Source organism: Pinus tabuliformis, chromosome J (genome assembly GCF_031772625.1).
Source record: "Pinus tabuliformis cultivar Carrire ecotype Pingquan chromosome J, CPIR1, whole genome shotgun sequence".
NCBI classification, from domain to species: domain Eukaryota; kingdom Viridiplantae; phylum Streptophyta; class Pinopsida; order Pinales; family Pinaceae; genus Pinus; species Pinus tabuliformis.
The window spans coordinates 326243614-326267683 of NC_142295.1; the positions used below are offsets into that span (position 1 = coordinate 326243614).

General features: G+C 36.9%; 1 protein-coding gene across 1 annotated transcript; it reads right to left on the reverse strand.

Moving 5' to 3' along the window:
• Nucleotides 1–6270: 6270 nt before the first annotated feature.
• Nucleotides 6271–6962, reverse strand: LOC149227074 (uncharacterized). Its single transcript, XM_089375411.1, has 2 exons — nucleotides 6900–6962; nucleotides 6271–6821 (listed from the first exon to the last, which is right to left on the reverse strand). Exons 1-2 carry the CDS (start codon nucleotides 6952–6954, stop codon nucleotides 6454–6456), a joined length of 423 nt encoding a protein of 140 aa, XP_089231537.1. The 5' UTR covers nucleotides 6955–6962; the 3' UTR covers nucleotides 6271–6453.
• Between the last annotated feature and the right edge of the window lie 17108 nt (nucleotides 6963–24070).

Genomic DNA, 24070 nt, shown 5'->3' on the forward strand with positions numbered 1-24070 from the left:
AGAAGATTCGTCATTATGTCGTAAGCATGAATATATTTAGTTGTCCCATTTATTTATTTACAATTTTAATTTGTATACTCTTGAAATTCCTTTATAAAAACTGTATTTGTTACATGAATTTTTAGATGGGTTTTATCCTCAACGTAGGCCTACAAAGGTCGATGTTGCTACCATCACCATTCCACATTGACACAACATCATACGGGTACCAATTTCAATCTCCACCTTTGAGTGACATGCCAATCACTCATAATAGTACACTCCCCAGGATCGATGTTAGTACTACACCCCTTGAGTAGCATAAGATAGAATGTGCACTAGATGTTGACAGTGACATTGCACATTTTGAAGCATGTTTTCCTAGATCTACCTGTATCACTAGCATGAGATCATTAGCAGTTACTTTCTTGGTTGACGATGAAAACATCCCTATGAAAATAGAAAAGGTTATAGGTATTTAATAAGTGTTTTAATTATTATGTACAATCTAATTGAAATTTATGTGTAATGTTCTTAATTGGTTACTTGGCTCATTAATGAACCCCGTTATCCAAAGCATTCTAAGACAAAAGCCAGACTTACCAAGAGAGTTATTGATCAACACATTTTCATAATTTAATAATATAAAACTCAGATTAGATGCCTAGGTATTGTTTCATCAAGGGTAATTAAATTCCATCATTAAATTGCATCCCATAGTTTCTCTTTAATCAACTGTAGCTTCATAATTATTTTATATATTTTTTTGCTAAAAACTTAACAACATAAGCTTACATAAAATATTTATTAGTGACATAATAATGATAAACTAGTCCCAGTTTAGTTTTAAAGTGACAACAATAAGAAAACATGACATATACAAATTTACAAATAAAAAATTAGTGATGGGATATTAGTTGCAAATAATGTTCAACAATTCAAAATTTGAGTCTCAAAGTAAAGAATATTTTAGAGGATAATCTATTACACCTATTTATGGGAAATTTAAAGGAAAGAATCCAACGTGTGGTGTCTCTACTTAAACCTAACACTCTACATCATGCTTCTAGTCTAGAAAGAAAAGTGGAAAGTGAAAATATGGCCACTAGAAAATTGTCCATGAATAGATATAGTGAAGATCATGCTCCCTCTCCTAAACCAACAAGGTTGACGCCTTAGAAAATAGATGAAAGAAGAGGAAGGGGACTATGTTTCAACTATGATAGAAAGTATAGTAATGGGAAAACATGTAGTGAGAAGAAATTATTCTACATTGGCTTTAAAGAGGAACAAGATTAAAAATTGGAATAGCCACAAGATTTAGAGCTACAAGAGACTACTCCAATAATATATTGTCATGCATTGACTAGAATCAATACTCCAAAAACCCTAAAGATAGAAGGATACATCAAAAATAAAAATGTAACAATGTTGATTAAATTGGGAAGTACCCATAACTTCATCAATTATAAATTAATAAAACTTCTCAATTGTTTCATATATCGAGCACTAGAGTTTCAATTAATTACTCGAGATGGAAGCATCATAAATTTTTTATGGAAGTGCCATAATATTAAGCTCAATAAGGGGTAGTATTTGTTGGACCATCCCATGATTTCCATACATATGGGCAGTGTTGATGTTGTATTACTGGTCCAATGATTACAATCATTGGGAACAATGACCTTTAATTTTCAATATCTCTATATAAGACTTACCTAATAAGGAAAGGAATTTGAGCTTAGAGGTATCCAAGGAAAACCCTCTAAAGTGATAAGATCCAATGGAATGATAAAATTAGTAAAAAAGGAGTGCACTAAGGTGAAATGGCATAATTATGTTCACTAAATGTTCAAATATCAATATCATCTATGTCAGGGAATCTTTACAAAGACATAAAAAATTATCCCAAGGTATTTGGATTAATTACAAAGAGTCTTCCACCTAATCAAGATCATGACCATGATATTGATTTGTAATAGAGAAGTGTATTAGTGATAAATGAAGAAGGGAAAATCATACTAGAAGTAGAAATAATCCTTGAAACAAGGATTAAGTAGCCAAGTGGCTCGACAAATTTGGACTACATCATCAAATGGAAGAACTTACCAATGGAAGATATAACATGGGACAATGACTTATTCTTAGAGAATCATTGACAATTAGTCAATTGTTGTGGAAAAAACTTGTTTCAAGAAAAGGGGCATGTTAAGCTCTATATAAGCACCATTTTAACCCTAAGCTCTATATTGTTATGTAGGCCAAAAACCCTTTATAGTCCTATTTTATTATATTTGTACCTCTTGTTTCGTATATAGATACAAAGGAGACCTAGTCTTAGGATCATGAAATATTTTCTTGTATATTGTATTCATTGTAAGAGGAGGTTTCCACCTCATAGAGAACTGTAATTATTGGTTTCTTATCATTTTTAAAGCATAAATATAATAACACCCACCACCAATCTAGAGTTCTTCCCCTGACCAAATTTTTTGGAAGGGTACTCAAAAGTTTAAAATTATTAGAAAATTACCAAGAGGATATATCCTATGCATTTTGAGAAAAATATACTTAGAAGAGCATAGTATGCCTTAGTAGCATCTTAAAATGCAAAAGAGGTTTCATTGAGGATATGATCAAGGCTACCGTGGATTAAATTTTCTACTAAATTTTAAAAGGTAATTTCCCAAATAATTTTGTTCCACTATACAATTTTCACTTTATCAAATATTATATTGAGTAAATGATTGCTATTACCACCTCCCAAATGAATATGCATGTTAGTATTTATATTTATATCTAGCGTACATTACATTAAATTGTATTTATATTTATATTATAAATAATTTTTCTATTAATTATGTTTTTATGATATAAATTTTTGAGTATTATGGTTTTTAAAGCTAGATCCTAAAATATTTTGGTGAAATTTTGTAACCTATAGAACTAAACAAAATAATATGATTCTCTTTAAGAACTCGAAACTCTTATCTTAAATATATTTATGAACCCCCTATTATTATGGACAACATTTCAAATGTATTCATAGAGGATGAAGTAATTTTGTAAAAGAGGTAAAGCTTAGGCTTAAGTGACACAGAAAAGGGAAATATAAGGAAATTAAATTCTACCATGAAAAGATCTAAAGAAATGCAGAGATTATCCTTATCTCTCGCATACAAAAGATCTTGCATTTAGTAGTCAAGAAATGATTACCTAAACCCTATACTCAAAGCCTGAATGTTCCTATCTATAAAGCGGTGATAAAATTAATCCCTCTAATAACTGAACCATTATGATTAGCCCCATCTTATTCAATCTACATGGAATTAATTTGGAAAAGAAGATTGACATTATAGCCCAAAAGCCATGCAGAAATGGCTAAAATCCAAGCTAGTTGTAGAGGCTATCATTCAATTGTGGTCCATCTTATTACACCTATGATCATTTTGTTACAATTCTAAAACAAAAATCCTCAATTGTTTTGTTTATGTTAATAAATATTTTTATACTATATCAAGGACCACCTTTGGAATAGGTTAGATGATCTAAAATTTCCTTCTAGCTATGAGTTGTTAATTAAAGCTGCATGAGAGTGTTATTTCCAAGTTTAGGAACACTAGGGCTTGATCATAATAAATTAACTATAATATAGTAATCAATAAATGTTGTCCCCTATTCCCTACCTCATTTACCATATACATTGATATGTCAGAATATTGGTTAGGAGATGTTAGTTGTACTGGCTTGACTCCTGTTATTATGTTCATCATCCTTCTCCTTTATGTTGCCAATATTTCTCCTATATAAATCAATCTTTATGACGTTAATGACCATATAAGAATCCTAAAGGACTTATACTCTAATATGTGTACGATTGTGACTATTAACAAAAAAGGGTTATGATAAAAAAATCTGAAAAAAATCACATATGACATTTTTGTATATGATAAAAATAGCTTGAAGGAAGCACATTCATATAGATATCATGGCATTAATATCAATCGCAAGCTCAATTGTGACCGTAGTGTTGAGAACATGATAAATTGAGGATGGAAAAATTACTATGGACTTGAAGGCAAATGTAAAGTAGTGGACCTTTAGAAGTGGGATTTCCTATTAAAAAAAATACACTTGTCTTTGATACACTTTTCACTCTTTTTATATTATATGGATGTGAAGTTTGGGGACATAATATCTCTAAAGAATCTTAGAGAGAGATAAATCAGATCCAAAATAATTTTATAATTTATAATCTTAAAATTAAAGGTAATTCACTGTATTTTATCCTCCCCATAAAAGAAATTATTTCCCTAATTCAGCACACAACCATGATTTGGTACTTAATGTAGAAGAGTAAGATAAACATCATGGACAAAAAGAGGCTCCTGAAAAACACTTAAACATCTAGCTAAAAGACCACTAGCTCAAGTGGGGTTGGCATCAAGATGCCCTGTATCATATTAATCATTAGGGATTATAGGAAGCTATCGTTATATAGAATGCCAATAATATTAAAAATATTATTAATTCTAAATTTAAAGAGAATATTGGGTAGGAAAAAGAACTATAAGATAAAAGGAGACTAAAGTTCTACAAGGATACGGTCAACCATAATTTATAAGGTCAAAAATGGCTCTTGATTTTGACTAGTGCAATGATGAAAATCAACATCCTTAGAATTTGAACGAAATCTCCCAAGTTACATAGCAAAACTAGGTGTCAAAAAACCCCAAAACATCATGGGATGTGCAATTCTATCATCTTTGTGATTATGAGAAACTTGAAGTTGACGATCATGTTCTCCTAAAGTTCCATGGATATACTTAAATTAGATCATATTTTCAAAATATTTATCACAACACCAACCTTCCTAGCCTCTTAAGTCATCAAAACCATGGTAATTTCATAACACTTCCCTTAATTGCTTTTAAACACCTAAATAAGATTCTAAAAAATCAAAGTAAGCCTTTAACATACTTAAGATCCAGTTACACAATTCTATGTCAATCCTGATGATGATGATGATGATGATGATGAAGATCGTCATCATCATCATCATCATCATATCTAATTAATATTTATGTTTATTGTAATCCAACTCTTCCACATTTTGGTTTTTTTCTCGGCACCTTTTCTTGTCAATTTTGTCCAAAATCATGTCGAGATTCGTTGAAATTGCAAGTACTAGTTGTTTAGTCCGCATAACCTAAATACACCATTTCATGGCCAATTAGGAGGTTTAAGGCTTTCTCACGAATTACGAAATTGAATTTGTAGGGACAGGGTCCTCCCTCCATATGAGAAGGTCTTCTTGAGGCTATAACTCTATCGAGCCACTAAATATTCCTTGAGATTGATATTTTAAGGCTTCATCAATCAATTTGCAAATAAGTATTTGAATAGAGTTGTGACTTTCCTAGAGACCGGCATTGAACCCATTTATACATTCAAAAACATATTTTAAATAATAAAAAAATCTCAATTTCACCAAAATTTATATCATCCATTTTCAAAAGGAAAAAAAGAATAACATAATTACAGTGTGTGTAAATATCTAATTTTAAATTATACTTCTTTCTCTATTTTTTTATTTATTTATATTATTATAATTTTTTAAATGTAAATAAAAAAATAGTAATTTGTTATCCTTTTATAAATTTGAATTAAGGAAAATAAAAAATATTAACTCCTAATAATTTAGTTTGAAAAATAGAAAGATGATCGAATTTTAATAATTATGAATTTTAATTCTTACCTTCGCAAACTGAATGATTTTCATTCAACAGCTCATGGAATACGTTTCCACGCTGAAAGTGCGGCCGGAATACGTTTCCTGGACACCTACTTTAATTCCTTTGAAGTCGTCCAAGGAGAAGCTTTGACAAACGTTCAATGTTGTGTTTAATGGTCATGGCAAGGTAAGCCTCTTTAAATAGTTGGAGTGCTAAACAGGGTCCCCTTGATAATGTAAGTAATAATAAGAATATATTCTTATCTATAATATATTTCGCCTAATCACAAAGATAATTGATTTAGTAATTGAGTTAATTACTAAATGTAATTTATGTTTATTATTATTATTAATAATTAAAAGAAATTAATTGGTTATTTAATAAATTAATTTTTAATTTAGAAATAATTATTTAAATTGAATTATTAATTATAGAAACACGATTTGGCTCTCAACTGATTATATATGGGCACCTAGTCAGTCTAAGATACACAGATAATCTTCGACTGTATATAACTTTCCCATACCTGCCATAGAAAGACACCTAGTCAGTCTAAGATACACAGATAATCTTCGACTGCGTATATTCCTTCCCATACCTGCCATAGACGTCTTTCTAGCTACAAAAGAAAGCAAAATCATAAACCATGATATATGTGTGCATATACTCCACTGAGGAAAGAGCAGAGCATAAAGTCTACAAAACCCACCTAGTATAAGTTGGTCTACTTAAGTTGCAATTACCTGGTAGTAAGTTGCTCTAAAAGCTTATCGCGCTGTGGCCCCGCGCTCCACAACGTCGTTCCTGCCGCCAACATTGTCCCTGCCGGCAACGTTGTCGCTGCCGCCAACGTTGTGGCTGCCGCGGACGTTCTGCCCTTGTGGTGGGGAATTGCCCATCTTATTGTTGCCTTCGACGGAAGTGCCATCGATCTTGGTGCCGCTGTTGTCCCCGCGCCCCACAGCGTTGTTCCTGCCGCCAACGTTGTGGTCGCCGTCGACGTTCTGCCATTGTGGTGGGGAATTGCCCATCTTCTTGGCTTACGGATACTGGATGGTATCACTAAGTTGAAACTGAACGCCTTCAAATCCGGCAAGACTCTCACTTCTGCTAAGAAACAATTCAGTCAGAAACTGCATAACGTGGACATTGATAAGTTAATGTGCATGAATGCAACAAGCATACCTACAACTGGAGTAGGGCAAAGTCGGTAAGCAAGGGGTGAGAAATACAATGGCATAGACTGCCTTATATAGAAGCATGCGAACTCCAAACTCGGATTTGAAAACCATCCACGCTCCCAACCGGGGTTAAATTTTGATGTTTACAGTGCATGTGAAGACAATTCGGCGTATTAAATTCCTCTATGGTGGCCTCTTCTTTTTATGTCAAGTCAAGTCGAAGGGGGTATTTTCGTCCCACTTTGACAAGGGGTATTTCAGAAAGTGGTCTACTTTAATTTACAAGTGTCACGAGGATGACATGATCAATCATGCAAAGTCCAACGTCCCGAGGATGATCGATATTGTGGACGCCCTATTTGCAGAGGTAACTACTCATATTTATTCGCGCAATTGGGCAGACGAAATTCTTTGTCCTATTTACAGATGTGACTACATAAATTGGCGGAATTGGACCGACGAGTTATTCTTAATAATAATAAAGAAAAATACTTTGTACCCCTACTATCTACTAATATTCGTGCAATTAGGCATATCAGTTATTCCTTTTCAAACAAAAAAAATCTCAGTTATTATTAAATCAAAATAAGGCAGGGTTTTAAAAGCTTTTACCTTCATCATGAAACTGTTTAAAAGCATAAGTTTTATTTTTATAATTTTGCATGCAACTCTATTTTATTGAATCGAGATATTACATGTTACTATATGATTTAAATTTTAATTTAGGGTATTTTTGTTTTCGTAAAATTTATTGAGAATTATTTTTAACAAAATTACTCAATTGATTATTCTCTTGGAAATGTATATTTAGTAGTTAACTTTTTAAGGGATGAATACAGTTTTATCATGTAGAATGATATAAAGTATTTGTAAGTCTTTTCCTGTAATAATATTATGTGATTCATAATTAGATTACTAATGTAGATATTTAGTTATTGTTGAAAATTCTTTTAAGGAAAAACATTGAGTTTGAAAACTTGACAATTTTGACTTCAAATCATTATTATAGATTTTTGTGGGTGGGGTTGATGAATTGAGGTTACTGAGAGCTCCTCCATATATATTTTTTGTTGGCAGAGTGGTGTTAACATTGATGTCACTTGGTGTTTAGCCTTATTTTCTTTGTATTTATAATTCCATGTTCGTAGAGAATATGAATGATAAACATTGAGTTGCCTATATTATTTACAATGATACATATATATAGTACATTAGTGTGACCCTTGGATTCATATTCCAAGTGCTTTCTTGGACTTCGGTGGTTGTTCACATTCCACACCAACCCATAGAGGATTAGGTGTCCAACATTCCCCCCCTTAATCTGAAGGATTATGTATGAGTCAAAGAAGATAGTTGTAATAAAAAATGTGCAAAAATTCATGGCAGCACTAGATTAATGTGCTCTCTAAAATGTTGGTATAAGGGGGGTGGTTTAAGGATGACCACCAACACTCGAAAGCTTAGTGCACTTCCCGGAACTCTTCCAAATCTATCATGAACCTCACGTCTTCTGCAAGAGGAAGTGCTCCTCATGTTTTGAAGAGGGAAATCTTCAACCTTGAAAGGGAGGTCTCACCTCGCATAAAATGTGAGAAACTCAACCTGAAAAGGGAGGTCTCAACCTGTGATGGTTTAACGTTGATGATCACATCTTTATCTGTGGCTACAAATTTGAATTTGGTATGGTAAGTTGTGACTCAGGATTGTTTGATGTGTCTTTGAAGCTTGTCAATGACCATCACTTCCCCCTTATCAGATACAACGTGAGACGATGGAGAAAACTTGGCTACAAGATTGTTCAACACTTTAGAACAAGTTCTGACATATGACTGAAATATCTTCTTCTCTATTGAAGCCCATTGCCAAGAAGTGATCCATCGAGGATGAATCTTTGTTCTTCTAGGAGGCTTGTTTTTTAAGCATACGTTTGAAGAATAATACGCTAACCACAATGCTTGCACGGATGAACATCAAAACAATGATATTTCATATGGCCAACTCGGTCACAGTTTTGCCATTCAACAACATGTTGTGGCTCCTGTGGAAGAGTACCAAAATCTGAAACAATTGAAGGTGAGTTGTCATGAAGAAATCCAGCAGTCTGAAACTTGATGGGCTTTGAGTAATCTTAATATGAAAGGGTTCCTCCTTGTCATATCCAAGACCTATTACGTGCTTGTTGTGGACAAGCGATTCCTAAACTCTAATGATCGACTAGGGAAGTGCAGACCGAACATTTACATCTATATGCAAATATGTTGCTGGAATGGGCACAAGATGGGAGTCAACCCCAACTTTACTGATTCCGTCACTTTCTGGTTGTTGATGGGTGTTTTGTTTAACCTTGAACAGAGGATTGTTTTGAGTAGAAGACAACCTAGAATGACAAATCTACTGAATCTCATATCAGTAGAACTGAGACTCCAACTGCAAAAAATGAATGTTTTCTTGTGCATTTTGTAGGGAGGTCACAATGTCAGAGAGAGTGTCGTTGTTGATTTTCGTTGTACCATGACTAATGGAGTGTATTAAAGTATTTAGTAACCTTAATACTCCATTAAGTGTGTCTATTTTCTAAGAAAAATAAAGACTCAGCACTCTAAGAAGAATAGAAAAATCCCAACTAATTGCAATATAGATACGCTGATATATCGCACATATAAACCTTTAATTCAATGGCGCACACTCATATGACATATCAGGATAGGCCAGCTAACACCAGGTGGCTACTTTAATCAATGCATAAGAAATGACATGGTCGTAACAACCTTGAGTAATGCCGAATGGGAGTCCTCAACACCTACAAAGTGCATTTCCATCAACCGTGAGCCCAAGGCAGAGAGTAAAAAACCAAGAGCTACCATTTAGCACATAGTTGTATTATTCCCCATACACAAGGACATGCAGCAATACAAAAGGATAGGAAGGTGCTCAACAATGCTAAGATTTGTGCACCTCAGACATCAACGTAATAATATCTCCCTCTACCCATTGAGCATTTGACCAACAACAAAAGGTAAACCCGTTCTTCATTGAAAGCAACATATCAACATTTAACAAATCAATCAACACAGATCAACCTTCAAACATAGCATAGGATAACACAAAGTGTGCACATATCTCATAAAACTTTATGGAACTTTACAAATGCATATGCGAACTTTATGGAGTGTACCAAGTGTGGCCTTGAAGAGTAAATAATGTTGTTTAATTGGTATGCACATATGAGTATCCATGCCACACAATTCATCGTATAGTCAATCCAACAACTAGGACCATATGCATCTAAGACAATTTGTAGGCACGATGAATTCAACATAGCATCATTCAGTTTAAGTGCTTTAGATGCACCCTACACAAAGTATCTTTATGTAATTGGTCTAAGACAATGAACAAGACGATGCTCCCTTCAATGATGCACTAACCATGGATTCGTTCCAGATTTCCAAATGCATCGGCCCTTAGAAGCTATTCAAGAAATGAAAAGACAAGAATGATTCCAAGATGCAAGCAGGTATCCTTGCGAAGATCTATAGTGCCTTTGCAAATGGGTTACTTTGAATGCATATGGGAAAGTGCCCGTATCGCTAAAGCTTAAGCTTCCTAGTGAGTCAAATGAAGGATCGATGCCAAGAACATTTGCCTAACCAGAAACTTCGAAACAAGATTGCCAATTTCGATCTAGGGAAATTGGGCAATGAGGGTTTTCCCTGCTTACTGGAGTGTTAGGGTAGAATTTTTAGACTGGAAATTACACACTTGATAGTGGTGGAAAAATTAATGTTCGTGACGGCTACATAGACAGGGATGTCACAGAACATTTTTTCAAGCCACACAGTTCGGTTGAAAGAGTTCTAACATCTCACGAATAACTGCAGAAAATTTAGGGTTTGATTACATATCTGAATGGAAGGACCAACAAACAACGAATTAACGGAGCGTTATGGGCAGTGAGCCGAAATGACATAACTAAAAACAATGGATCATATTTGGGCTATGAATTTAGTTGGAATGTAGCTTAGAAGTGTAGGATTGAAATGCACAAGAAAGACCACAAATTAGTGGCAGATTTGAGTAGGGCCAGAATTGGCCGGCTCTGATACGATGTTAAACATATACATGGCAAAGGAAAAATATGAATGATAAACATTTAGTTGCCTCTATTATTCACAATGATACATATACATAGTACATTGGTGTGACCCTTAGATTCATATTCCAAGTGGTCTCTTGGACTTCGGTGGTTGTTCACATTCCACACCAACCCATAAAGGATTAGGTTTCCAACATTATGCTATTTTATGGTGGTAAAAATTTGCCTTGTACTCATTTTTGTGTATACTCCTTTATGGTTTTAATAATTTCTAAGTCTTACATCCTAATTTAATGAAATTGAGCTCCAAAATTTGTAGGGGAAGGTTACAAAGAACAAGTGTTAAGCCACCCTCTAGGTAAGTGGTGGACATATCTAATATGTAGTTATCCTTATTGGCATGTCTGTACTATCCCAATGAGTATCCTCTATGGGAGCATGTTTCATCCTCACTATGATGGTTGAACATGGAATTCTTGAAATGTGAGCACATCTAGTAATTGTGAGGGGCAATTCCATTGGTTTTTGTACTTGGTTTTTGGTCAAATAATTTTAGGAAGTTCGTCTTTCTTCTAGAAGATGATCAACATGGGAAAATCTCTCTCTTTCCATGAAGGTAGTGGGAGGAACCAAACCAATTTCACTGTATGAACATAGTTGTTGAGTGCTTGATTATTTTGTTTCCATTATCTAATCTAACCACTCTGTAAAATTACTTATAGAAGAATGTTATGAGGAGTTCTAGTTGGCTCTTTTGTGTGTGTTAGAGATAATATGCATTTTTTGTTAACTTGAGAACGCTTTGTATTTAGTGGTTGTACCAAAATTTTCAGAGATTAGATGAAAGATGTTATTTAGACTTTTGTGCATTGATTGAAGATTTGACTTGAGGAAATATTATGGAGAATTTTCCTAGCTTTTAGAAAAGTGTTTTAGTGGAAGCTGAAGGGTTATCTACAACTTCTACATTTGCAATTGTTGTATCAATTAATAATTGCCTTGTAAACCTAACAATTATTTATCTGTTGAGGTTGTGGCCTTAAGAAAGTCGATGCTTGCCTTATTTTTGTAGGAGTTGTGGCTCCTAGTTGGTTGTGGCTAAAAAATTTCATTATTACGGAGTAGTGGCTCCTTTGCTAGTAGTGGTTGTATATTTTAATTGAGAAGATTTTTGAATTAATAGAGAAGAAGAAGTAAGAAAACAGTTAGGTGGTTTTCTACCCCATGAAGTTTTCCACCTAAAATATTAGTTTCTTCATGTGATTTTTTTTTTTGTGCCTTATTTGGTCCATGTGTTGTTGAGTTCTCATTTCTAAAAAGTTTTACTTTTCGTAAAATTTGTAATATTTGTGCAATAATGATTCACCCCCATTCATTGTTGCTAACTTCTAACAAGTGCTTTCAGATCCAACTCCTTTGATTACAACATAACCACTGAAAGGAGAATTCAAAGAGGATCATGTCTACATAAGATGTTAAAATTCATGGTTTTTACTAAGAGGATTTTGCATTGTCGAAGATAAGGATGCAATGAGATTTGATGAGCTTGGGTGTTGATGTATATGCCACTATGGTGTCACGATAAATAATTATTGGTAATATCCTTACAGATCTTTATGGGAAGAGAGTCTATCATAACAATGCTAAGGCCAAAAATGTTATTTTGTTTGGACTTAGTGAGCATTAGCTTATTAAGGTGATACAATGCAAGTCTCCAAAGCATGTATGGGACAAGCAACAAAACAACTATGAAAGGGATAAAAAGGTGATGAAGGGGAAGCTCCAAGCCTACACGCTACTAAATATTGAGCCAATTTTCGATGGCTCTTTTCCTTTCTTGTGACAATCATTCATAGCTATAATGACAAAACAGAGATTTCACAAAACGTTAAGCATTTTTCACTTTTTGTAGTATACCTAGGGGGCATAATATCGGGTAAACAGGGAGGTACCCAAGGGAATAATGTAATGTAATAATGTGATCATGATAAATAAATGTACCATTATTAATAAATAAAGTGGTTACCTTTCATAATCTGAGGGACCACAAGTAGTTAGAAAATAATGTGACAAGCCCATAGTATTTGATGTATAATATTGAGAGACCCATGGTATTGTATGTATGAAGCCTATATAGGTGTTAGAGACTCTCTATTGAGACATGTCAAGTATTGTGGTATTGACAATCATATGGTTTGTGGAGTGATCTCCTTCCTTAAGGAGTAGTTGTATGGTGTTACCCTACCTTAAGTGTTAGATATTAGTAAAGAGAAGAATTTTATTTTATTCTTGTGTTATTTCTTGGGAATATTTGTCATCGTTCATATATTTTTAGGTCAGATATACTACAAGTGGTATCATAGCACTTTCTTTGGTAGAGTGGAAAGCTTTTATTTATTTATCTATTTTCATATTTGTAAGAATTGTTTGGGCAATGAGTTTGTAGAGCAGATCTTGAAATTTTGGTCAAAATTTCTCAAAACAAAAATAACATGTTTGAATTCTGTGTGAAAAGATACCCAATTTCAAAAGACAATTAGTTGAATTAGTGTTTGCATGAGGGAGATATTGTTGATTTAAAATTAGTTGTTTTGTAGAAATTTTACTTACGACAACTCGCAGACGACAGCTCTTTAGTAATTTATTTTCAGTTTTTTGTGCATAATTTGTAAGATCCCAAATAGTAAATTTCAAAGAGATCTATCACACTTAGGTGTTCTAATAAAAATTCTCGCAATAAAAAACAACGAACCCAAAGGGATCTGAAAACGCAGCCTCTTATTTATATTAATAACTAAAAACAAGATGCATGCTCATAAAAGACATACCGAAGCCCCTACCAATAGCATGTAACATTGCTCAACAATGACTACTCTAAAACACTAAAGTCCACTTGTGAATCTTGGATGGATCCACCACACCAATGTCACTGCGGGTTTTTCATCTTGGGATCAACTTAGAACTCGCCACACCAAGTTCTGAACAAAACACAATAAGATAGAAAAACTCCCGATGATCCCAATGTATGGCTCCTAGCCCTTTTTATTGTCTTGATGGACTCTCTAGAAACTTTATTTTATTGTTTTCCCTCAAAAAATGAAGGAAAATACAATGGGAAAATGCCATGGTGAATACCATGGGTAGATTCTGTCCACTTTGACCATACCAAAAAAGGGAATATTACAAATCCTCCGGCCCAAAGACTACTTGTCCTTAAACAATCCAATTTTACTCACAATAAAACATGTGTACATTGATACCATGATCCCATACAAATTAGTGTGTTATCCCATGCCTCCATGTTAAATGATCTTGAATGGATCCTTCAATGCCTGGATCCAAAACAATCCTCCAACCAATCCTGGCCTTAATAGATCCAAGTGGATCCCAATTCCACCTAAGTTCTCAAACATGTAGTATATAATACCACCTCAACCATCCACTTCCTGTGCCTAAGGGCCCCGTCTACGATATGCCCTTGGCTAAGAGTATCCTCCTAAGAATCATCCCATCAATAGAGTACCAAATCATAATATCTCGCCAATCCATGTCATGACAAGGATGAATAAATCCACATGGAACAAATATACCATGGTGATGTTGCTCGATGCCACACTCATGCTACTCCACCCAGTCACTCAACATGATCTATTTGGAGAACTCTTCCTTGCTCTCCCCAATATATAAAGGTGGGCTAGTAGTGTTGCAAACCTAATCTATGTACTCTTGTAGAGAGCTTCTCTGGAACTCTGAATTGTACTCCTCTTGCTTCTTTGTGAGGGGCTTAAGTCATTCCTTAACACTAGATAACTTTATTGGTGATTCGGCACATAACCATATGAGCTCCTCAATTTTCCTATTCTCTTGTAAGATAGCGTCTAGGACTGTCTATACAATGTGCTTCAACATCATAAGATCTATCTTGAAATGCATGATCTTTAGGTAAAATTCCTCTATTGGAATTTTTGGTGCCACACTGAATTCCTCTGTATCTGTCTGCACTAGATGCTCAACTATCATAACTCCATCTTGAACCTTTGACCAACTCTCTAGAAATGGCCTATCCTACATACTACATTTTTCATGCTACCCATTATGATCATGATGGTCATATCAGTTTTCCACCACTGGCTCCTCACTTAAGTCTCCTAAAATGTCTTCTTATTGGCCTTCTCCACCTCTGGGGAAATATGTTGTCCATGCTCTCTAGTTGTCAAATATGGATGCACTGGTGGATCCTTACTTACACTTTATTTCTAATACTCATTATGCGTATCCTCCTGGATATATGTGGACTTGGTTCTACAAGAGTCTACCACATCATTAGGAGGAACTACCTCCTTCCTTTCCCTATTTAGTTTGTCATGCTCGCGCATTATCATCAGCTTGTCCTCAATGTCTATCTGAAAAACATTGTGTTTCTTCTCACCGTCCTAAAAATTAATAGACACATCTATAGTAGGCTCTGCATGATCTGAAGAAATATCTTCTTCTTTTTTCCTTGTTGTCTCCTTCCTATCACCTAGACATGAATGTGGTGGGCTCCAGTATTGTAGAAATAATGCTACAACTCCTGGAACTCCCTTCTTTAATTTTATCAATCCGGTAGTTCGTAACAAACTTGGAAGCGACGGTGCTGTATGCACAAGTACTAGCTCTTGCCGCAGCTGTCACTTGGTCAGCTGGCACAAGTCCGCTAGGAGCTTAAGCCAACTTCTATGAGCTCTTAGAAGAAGCTTTTTAATTGATGGATGAAAGCTAACTCGAAAGAAGCTAATCTAATTGCGAAAAGAAACTGAAAGCCAAAAAGAAACGCAAACCCTAGAAAACCCTAATTCTACCAGTTAGTCCTACTGATGCAAAGGAGAGAATGAAAACTACGAAAAGAGATGCCATTACTTCTAGGAAGGTAAAATTCATGTGTCTAAGTTATCACTATCTGAAGAAAACATATTTTTGTATTTTTGATTAAGTTATTAGAATTATCATGCATGTGCTTTTAACTGGCTTTTCACTGTGTAGAGGTGGATCAAGGAGGAGAAATGCATGGAAGAGGTCAGGAAGGTACAGAGAGGGTCTAAGGGATCCCTAACATTCTTTCTGAGAGTTTCACAAAGTCTGGATGCCATGCAACCGTGTTTATGAACTTCTACAGGAAGTCTGCAGGGGTTTCTACAGGATGTTCTGTAATTCTTCTACAGGATGTTTCGAAATGGGATTTTGGAGCATGGATGGAGGGAAAAAGATGGAGGAATGAGTATGGAGGTGAAATAGGGGTGTGAAGAGGTCTAGGACTTGGTGGATGAGGCTAAGGAGCGATTGGATTTGTTCAAGGATGGATGAAGCGATGTTGCACAAGAAGATGAGAATCATGGCAAAGTAAGCGGATGAGGCAAATGTAAGGTAAGGTTTATAAGTGAAGGATGAAGCAGGTAGGTTGGATGGAGTATGGGCAGGTAAGGAAGGATAACAGGTACTCTGCAAGTGGTTTTTCAAACTGAACAAACAAAGACATGCAAGAAAACAAAGATCTAGTTATAAAACCTATGACCTAGTTACTTCACTCTAATCTGACCTAACAACAAAAGGAAATGAACAGAAGTTTATTTTCAGTGAAACCATGTGAAACAACTATGAAACTAAGTGATCATAAACCTAAGCATGCATCCAAACTAATATCAAGTTCTACGAACGAGATTCAAACACTAATGATTGCATGGTGCAGCAAAGAAAGTGTTTTTGTTTGGGACAGCACGGTTACTTCAACTCCAGCCCCTGATCCAATAAGGAAGAGGTGAAACCAAAATCGTTTGCTGACCCTTTTTTGGGGCTTTTTCCTGTTAATATCCTACCAATATATTCTAAACATAAACAGCTACTTTAACCATCAAAAGAAATCTAAATAACGAAGCAAGATCTAAATCTAAATAGCAGATTTTATTTTAAGAATGCAGCAAACACATAAAGATAAACGAAGGAGGTACTGGGCGCTTGAGATGGGCCCAACCCCAAGAGCTACAGCCTCCCAAGAGAGATTTAGAGCTGGTGCAAAGCTGGATTCATATTTATTGATCAAGAAATGAAGAGTTACATCAAAACTATCCACAAGAAGAGCTTGAGAATGAGCTGAAAGCAAAGCTAATCCATGGCCTACAAATCGAATTACAAAATGACTACAACAAGGCTATGAAATGACTAACTACTAGCTACTATCTACTGGCTAACTAGCTAACATCCACTGGCTACACTGGCTAACCAAAATGAGGCCCCAAGCCTTCTTATTTATACAATTTGAGGACCCAACAGTCCTCCTAAAATTTAGGGACTCGGCTGCCCAAAACTTGGAGTTAACAGCAGTCCTACTTGACTTGCTTGGCTGCCCTTGTGCTGATTGATTCGGTGGCCCTTGAACTCTGAGCTGATGGTGGAGAATTCGAGGTAAGGGCCCATAAATGAAGGGGACACCTTCCTACAAATCCTCTAGCTTGTTCTCCCACGAATTTGGCTGCCAAGTGCTCATTAAGACCTTCAATTTTGTCTCCAAGTTGACCAAAAAGGCTACACAAAGCACCCATTAGACTTGTTGGCATAATGACTAACCAAATTCACTCTATTATCATAAATATAATCAAAAACATGCAATAAACTAATGAGAATGGTGGATTAAGTCAAATTAGGAGGTTGAATGAGCCCAAATAATTGTCCATTTTTGGGGCTCATTAGAATGGTCAAGTGTGCGAGGTCCCTTGGAGATAAAGCATAGTCCTCTCCTTCTTAGTTCATTCTTGTTGCATCTTTTACTACCTTTGTTCTTGCTTCCTCCATTAATCCCTTTAAGCTCCTTCTTAGTCAACATTGTTCTTTTCAAGCTTATCTTTTGTATGACCAATTTCTCGATTAGATCATAGGTGGCTAATGATACAATTACTTCCTTCCTGCAAATGACCAATAGGTTGGATCTTACTATCTTGGAGATGTCGACATCTCCTTCTAGGAGCAAGGGCATAATATTTTTCTTTCTTGTTTTGATACTATCTCAATGAGTTGATGTAATGATGGTGTAAAATTTCTAGAACACCTAAAATATCAAGTCCTCACATTGAAGATTCAACATGAATGTGCCAAAGCTGAACTTTGTCATGAGTTCTAAGATTTTGTGTCACTTCTTAAAGGAATGAGGCATGATGTTGTTTAACCCTTGAAGGGATTCTACTATTCATTGCAGTATCTCCCTCATGATATCATTATTGTAAGGTAGTAGTGGTGATGTTACAACTATGATCCTGTTGAGACAAGAAGCAATTGTGAGCCTGAATTCTTCACAAGGATGCTCCTCGAGTTTGGGTTGTATCAACGCAAACATGGATGGCTTGAGTGCCCAATTAAGTTTCTTCCATTCTAGCTACCCTGCCTTAGATAGACATGTGTCTAATTCCTCCAAATTATGAAGTTGTATGAATGACTTTTCTCGTTGCAATTCAGATCCAAGTGGGAAGAGCTTAACCCCTCTTCCTTGTCCTTCCTTCGCTTCCCATGGGAACTTTTGCTGCAGAATGGTATGGACTCTTTTCGAGAATGGTTTGCCTCTTTGACTATCATTTTGGTCTAAGGAGGTATTCTTGTGTAAAAGACCATATATTTTCACTAGTTCATCAAGAAGTTTCTAAGTGTTTTCCAAGGTATTTTCAAGATGATCCATCTTCTCCCATATGAAGCAAGAAATTATGTAAGAATACACTATAGAGAGATTGTGTTAATCATGCCTTCCCAAATATTTTGAACAAATTTGTCCTAAAAATAGTATAGCCACAAACTTAGAAATGATTCCTTCTTCATTGTTATTTATTTATTTATTTAATACCCAAAAACCCTCATGTCTTCGAACTAATCGCAAAAAAAAAATCCTCATTATCTCCAACCCCTTTTTTACAAAAACAAATAACTCAGTCTTTTTTTTTAATTGAATTTAATGTATTTATGCTAATAAACCCTCCTTATAACCCTCCTTATATATCCAATCAAAACAAAACAAAAAGTATATACGCTTATATTTCCACCACCAAGCACTCACTAGGTTCTCCCTCAACTTGGTCATAGCAGCCAATCGTGTCTCCTCTTGAAGTGGGGTGTTGCGCACCTAGAATGGGGTTAGCTTCTTTTGGTTCTAGATCTAACACTTCAACCTTTGTCTTTTGGAGAAAGCCTCCTACTATGGGCCTACTACAAATTTATTATGGCCCCTATGCCTAGCATACCTTCAATTAGTGGATGATCCTTGTATAACTGGCCCTAACAAGGATGACTTCAGGATCTTCCAGTGGTCGTGTGTAGTCTGGTATTTTCGCTCATGCCGATTTGATCCAACGTCTTCGTTTTGTAGCTTAAACCATGGTTCCTATGAAACCAGGTCCCCGGACTCACTTCCTTCAAGGCACTACGATTTGACCAGGTCCATTATCACAAGACTTGAGATATTTCCAAAGAGTTGTAATGTGGCTTCAAGGACAAGATTGTCTTTGTTGTTGTTGAATGATCTGTTGAACTCAATATGGACAATCTCTTTTGAGCACCCCTTCCCACGATGATGTGTTGACACCCTCCTCAAATCGGGTCCTTTAGTAGGCTGTATCAAATATTGAACTGGCTAGTCTACCTGGTATTATTCTCGATTGCTCACAATTTGGATCTCAGTGCAATTAGATCTCTGAAAATTTGATCTCAACTGAAATACAAGATTAATTTTGGGTCTTAGCCTGCTAATAATTGTAGATCTCAGTTTACAGCTAGCCTTTGAATAGTAATGAGATTTGGGCTATAGATTCAACTTGCAAGGAGCTACTATTTGGCCGTTTGGATCTAAAGAATACAAAATTGCTTCTGGGCATCCACTAGAGGAAGGCTCTCACCATACATCAAAATTCTTTTTCATTACAACCTTCCAATGATAAATTATTTAGCCTTGCATAGAACAATTTACCCCGCAGACTAATAAACTTAGAGTCAACCTGTGTTGTGAGCTCTGTGCGTGGAGATGGTGTTCCCTTACTCTGATCTTGCGCCCAATGTGTTGTGATCACCACACAACCTCCACTTCCTTGATGCGACCTGCCTTGATGAAAATATCTCGAGGTTTTGGTCAATATCGACCTGTATCCACGAATGTTCACATGGATTTTGAGGACCACTGGTTTCGAATTACTGGCTTACCAATCCTCCTCCTAACCCTTTCATTCATAGTTTGTTGTATTGGCTGATCCAAAAAGGGATCCTAGATAAACCTCTATGTCTAAAAGACTTCATATAAGAGGTGAAAGGTGCCAAATGGCACACATCCTTTATAAATCAGAAGAAAATGAAATTCACAGGTTGCTCTCAGAAATAGTCTCATTGCAGAGAGTCCTTCATTCTAAATCCAATGCAACTTGAATGGGCAAAAACAGACTTCAGATCCATAAGTTATCTCTTAAGGAAGATGCCCAGTTTCCTTGGAAAAGGAGGTAATCTCTTATTAAATGGGACTTAGGAAAAAAACGTGTTTTTTAACATAAAGCCCTTAAATATTCATCAGAGTGCAAGTCCTAAGGTGCAATGGAAATATGGCATCAGAGATGTCCCATCGCATTACTTCCAAAGGGAAGGACTTGAGCCAAAGGCATGAAGGATTTGTGATGAGCGATAATAGATTAAAGCGATCGGCAATCAGGAGATCAAAGGAGCAAAGTGCCAGAACCCAGACCCCTGCAACAATGCGATTGTGATGGAGTGATGGATGATTATTAGTGTCGGCGATTGGCGTCGGCATATCCATATAACCCAAGGATGGACCCCTAGGCCGTAGTGATTTGGGATTGTGATATCGGCGATTCGGGCGATCGGCTGATCGGCAATCGGGGTGATCGGCAATTGGGAGATCAATGGTCCCTGATACACTTGGCTATTGGGCAGTGTGACTTTTGACTAGCGATAAAGGCAAAACTTGATAGGGATCATAAGCCCGATTTCATAATTTTTTAAGTCCATAGATTTGAAATTTTCAATGTATTTACCGTTTAATGGATTTTTGGCCATTGGCCATGCCACCGAAATGATTGTGATATGGAATGGGAGGTGGGCCTGATGGGGATTTTAGGGGCAATTTGATGGAATTTCAAGTCCATAAATCAACACCTGATAGTTTTCAGCTAAATCTATGTAGTGGGAAAAATGTTCCATTTATGGGATTTCTACACAGGAAGGTCCTGATTCCTCTGTAAAGGCCCATGATCATCACGCCACACTGGAAGAAAGAATTTTATAGGCAAATGATGCATTTTTCAACCATGGAGTCACAGAGCCAAATGGATAGCCTAGCTCACAAGGAGTAGAGAAGCCAAAGAGCCGGAGAGAATGATTATGTAGAGAGAAAACGGCTATGGAATCCACAAAGTTGGAAGACTGCCTCAAAAGCCAAAGGGCCATGTAAGGTGATAGGCCGACAATTTTGGGAGCCCGTGGAGTTTGAGCTGAAGAAGTTGCAGAGAGCTCCAAAGATAAAGGCCCAAAAGAAAGACAATGTTGGTATGCAAATACAATCAAAGAAATGTAGGAGTCGGTAGTGCTGGATAGACAGCAAAGCTCGAGAGCTCGTGTTGTAGCATCCCATAGTCACGGCACTGACAGAGGGGAGGAGAAGCCACCAGAGGTTGGAGGCAAATTTCCCAGGGATGATTCCTCAGGATTAGGAATGGACAAGAGCCCGAGAGCATGAAAGGCTGGACAACAAGTTAAGGGACTAAGAGCCAATAGCTACAGAGAGCCAGAGAGCGATAGCTATAGAGAGCTCAATTGAGAGCAAGTTGAAGCTAGAAGCGGGATGCTGAAAGCAGTTGCAGAGCCGAAGAGCTACTGCACAGAGCAACTAAGGGAGCCTTTGGGGTCACATGAAGTTCAAGTGCAAAGACAAAGAGATAAAGGTTGCAAAGAGCCAAGGAAGCCAGAGCCAAAGAGCCAGAGCTGAAGAGTCAGAGCCAAGAACCGCAACCAAGAGCCAAGAGCCAGAACCAAGAGCCAAGAGCCAGAGTAGGATCAAAGAGCCGGAATCAAGAGCCAAGAGTGAGAGCCATGAGCCAGAGCTTCAAGAGCCAAGGGATGAGATGGTAAAGTAAGCCCATCATGTTCTATGTAAATCGATGGAGTTGAGTCAAAGACTTGTAGAAGAACTACTGCCATAATCCCAGAGACCCTAGTCAAGTTGACTAGAGCTCAAGGATACATAGCCCAAGAGTGTTGAGTGAACTCCAAATTAAATTGTTGTTCTGTGTGTTTTGTTTCTTATAAACCTCGATAAACCTCTAAGTCTAAAAGACTTCATATAAGAGGTGAAAGGTGCCAAATGGCACACATCCTTTGTAATAAGAGGAAAATGAAAGTCACAGGCTGCTCTCAAAAATAGTCTCATTGCAGAGACCCCTTCATTCTAAATCCAGCACAACTTGAATGGGTGAAAATGGACTTCAAATGCAGAAGTTATCACTTAAGGAAGATGCGTTGAACAGGAAATTTAGCAGGACAAGATCAGAGACACAGTCAATCATCAGGTTTAAAGAGATCACGATGCTCCCCGGCGAGACCGCCTGGGATCTAGACCAAAGGCTGAAGAGTATGATCCGCGAAGCCAATATGGCGTTAACGGATGCATAACATTGTGCACAGTTTGTGGCCTCCCTTACGCCACACTTAAGGAAAATGTTGTCATAGCAAAAACCTTCTACCCAGGCCGAAGCGTGGAGATGGAATGAGGTTGCATGAGACCCCTATATAATACCCTGGATTGCAAGTCTAATAGATCCACGTGCAACTACAAAATATGTGTCTGGAAATGCAGATTTTGAAACAGGATAGGGTACCTCAGTGAGAGGGGCGTGAGGAAGTATGGTGCATAAAATGTAAAGGCGAGGGCCACGACAAAGATCACTGTCCGGTATTTGCGAACTACTTGGCAAGAGGAGGGCCAATTCCATTAAGACGGTAGGTATAGGCAGGGCCGAGTTTGGCATCTACATTATGGTGCGTGATTTGCCAGGTAGGAGGACAACATACCAGAGATAGTTGTCACCTATTGCAGAAGTATACGCAGATATCCCAATAGTTATTTTGTAATTTCTGTAGACCGGTAGGCCATGACGAATGCACCTGCCAAAGCTATGAATTGATGATGGATCGGACTCCTGCTTACAGGGTGCAGACCGAAACACGAACCCTCGACCCAAATGCAAGGATTGCGTGCACTGGGTTGAGGGGTGTGGTTGGGGTCGAGGTGGAATGGGATTAGGAAGGGGTCACGTCAAATAATTTGCTACAATTGTGGAGGGCCACGGCATTATGCCTACGATTTTACGAACCCAACTAGGATATCATGTTGGTACTGTAGTCAGTTTGATCATGACGCAGAAGATTTTCCTTCGCTGATAGCAAAGATGAGTGAAAAGGGGGTACTCCAACCCCCTCTGACCCAGAATTTACAAATGATGAGGTCTGAACCATGCGAGGAAGACCCAAATCTAAACATGATGCTCAGAAGCACTGTGACAATGGGAGATGATAAGGGGAAGCAGCAAGAAGAAAGCACGTGGGTTCACAAGGCTCCTACAAAGGAACCCAAGTTTGATTTAGAATGCACAAAGGAGACATTTATAGAAGCTAAGAAGAGTTTCATGGAGGCCTCCACTTCAGATAGCAAGCATCAACTAGAACGAGGGATGGATCCTTCCATGCTCACTACTTTTTTGGAGACATGCATGAAACTGTTGTGCGATAGTAAGGCAGTCAAAGGGCTACAGGAATTGATCACTAGGTGTGCAGGGTCAGGAGAACCACACGTGGTCTGAAAACTGGGAGCATGCGTTGCACATAGGAAGGGAGATGAGGTTGACTATGCAAATAGGTGAATACGAAATGGATCAGGTAATAATGTACTACCTAAGCAAACATGGGAACACATGGGCAGACCCGCGTTGCAATGGTCCCCAATGCGCGAGCGCGTAGGAGGATATTGAAGTGATAGAGATTTTCGATGACAACAATACCTATTATGCACTACTAGG

Bases quoted from the DNA above. Each gene is read 5' to 3' on its own strand.
- LOC149227074 (XM_089375411.1), bottom strand. From the start codon at position 6,954: ATGCCATTGTATTTCTCACCCCTTGCTTACCGACTTTGCCCTACTCCA. The intron at 6,822-6,899 runs GTATGCTTGTTG...GTTTCTTAGCAG, and splicing joins TTGCCCTACTCCAGTTGTAG to AAGTGAGAGTCTTGCCGGAT.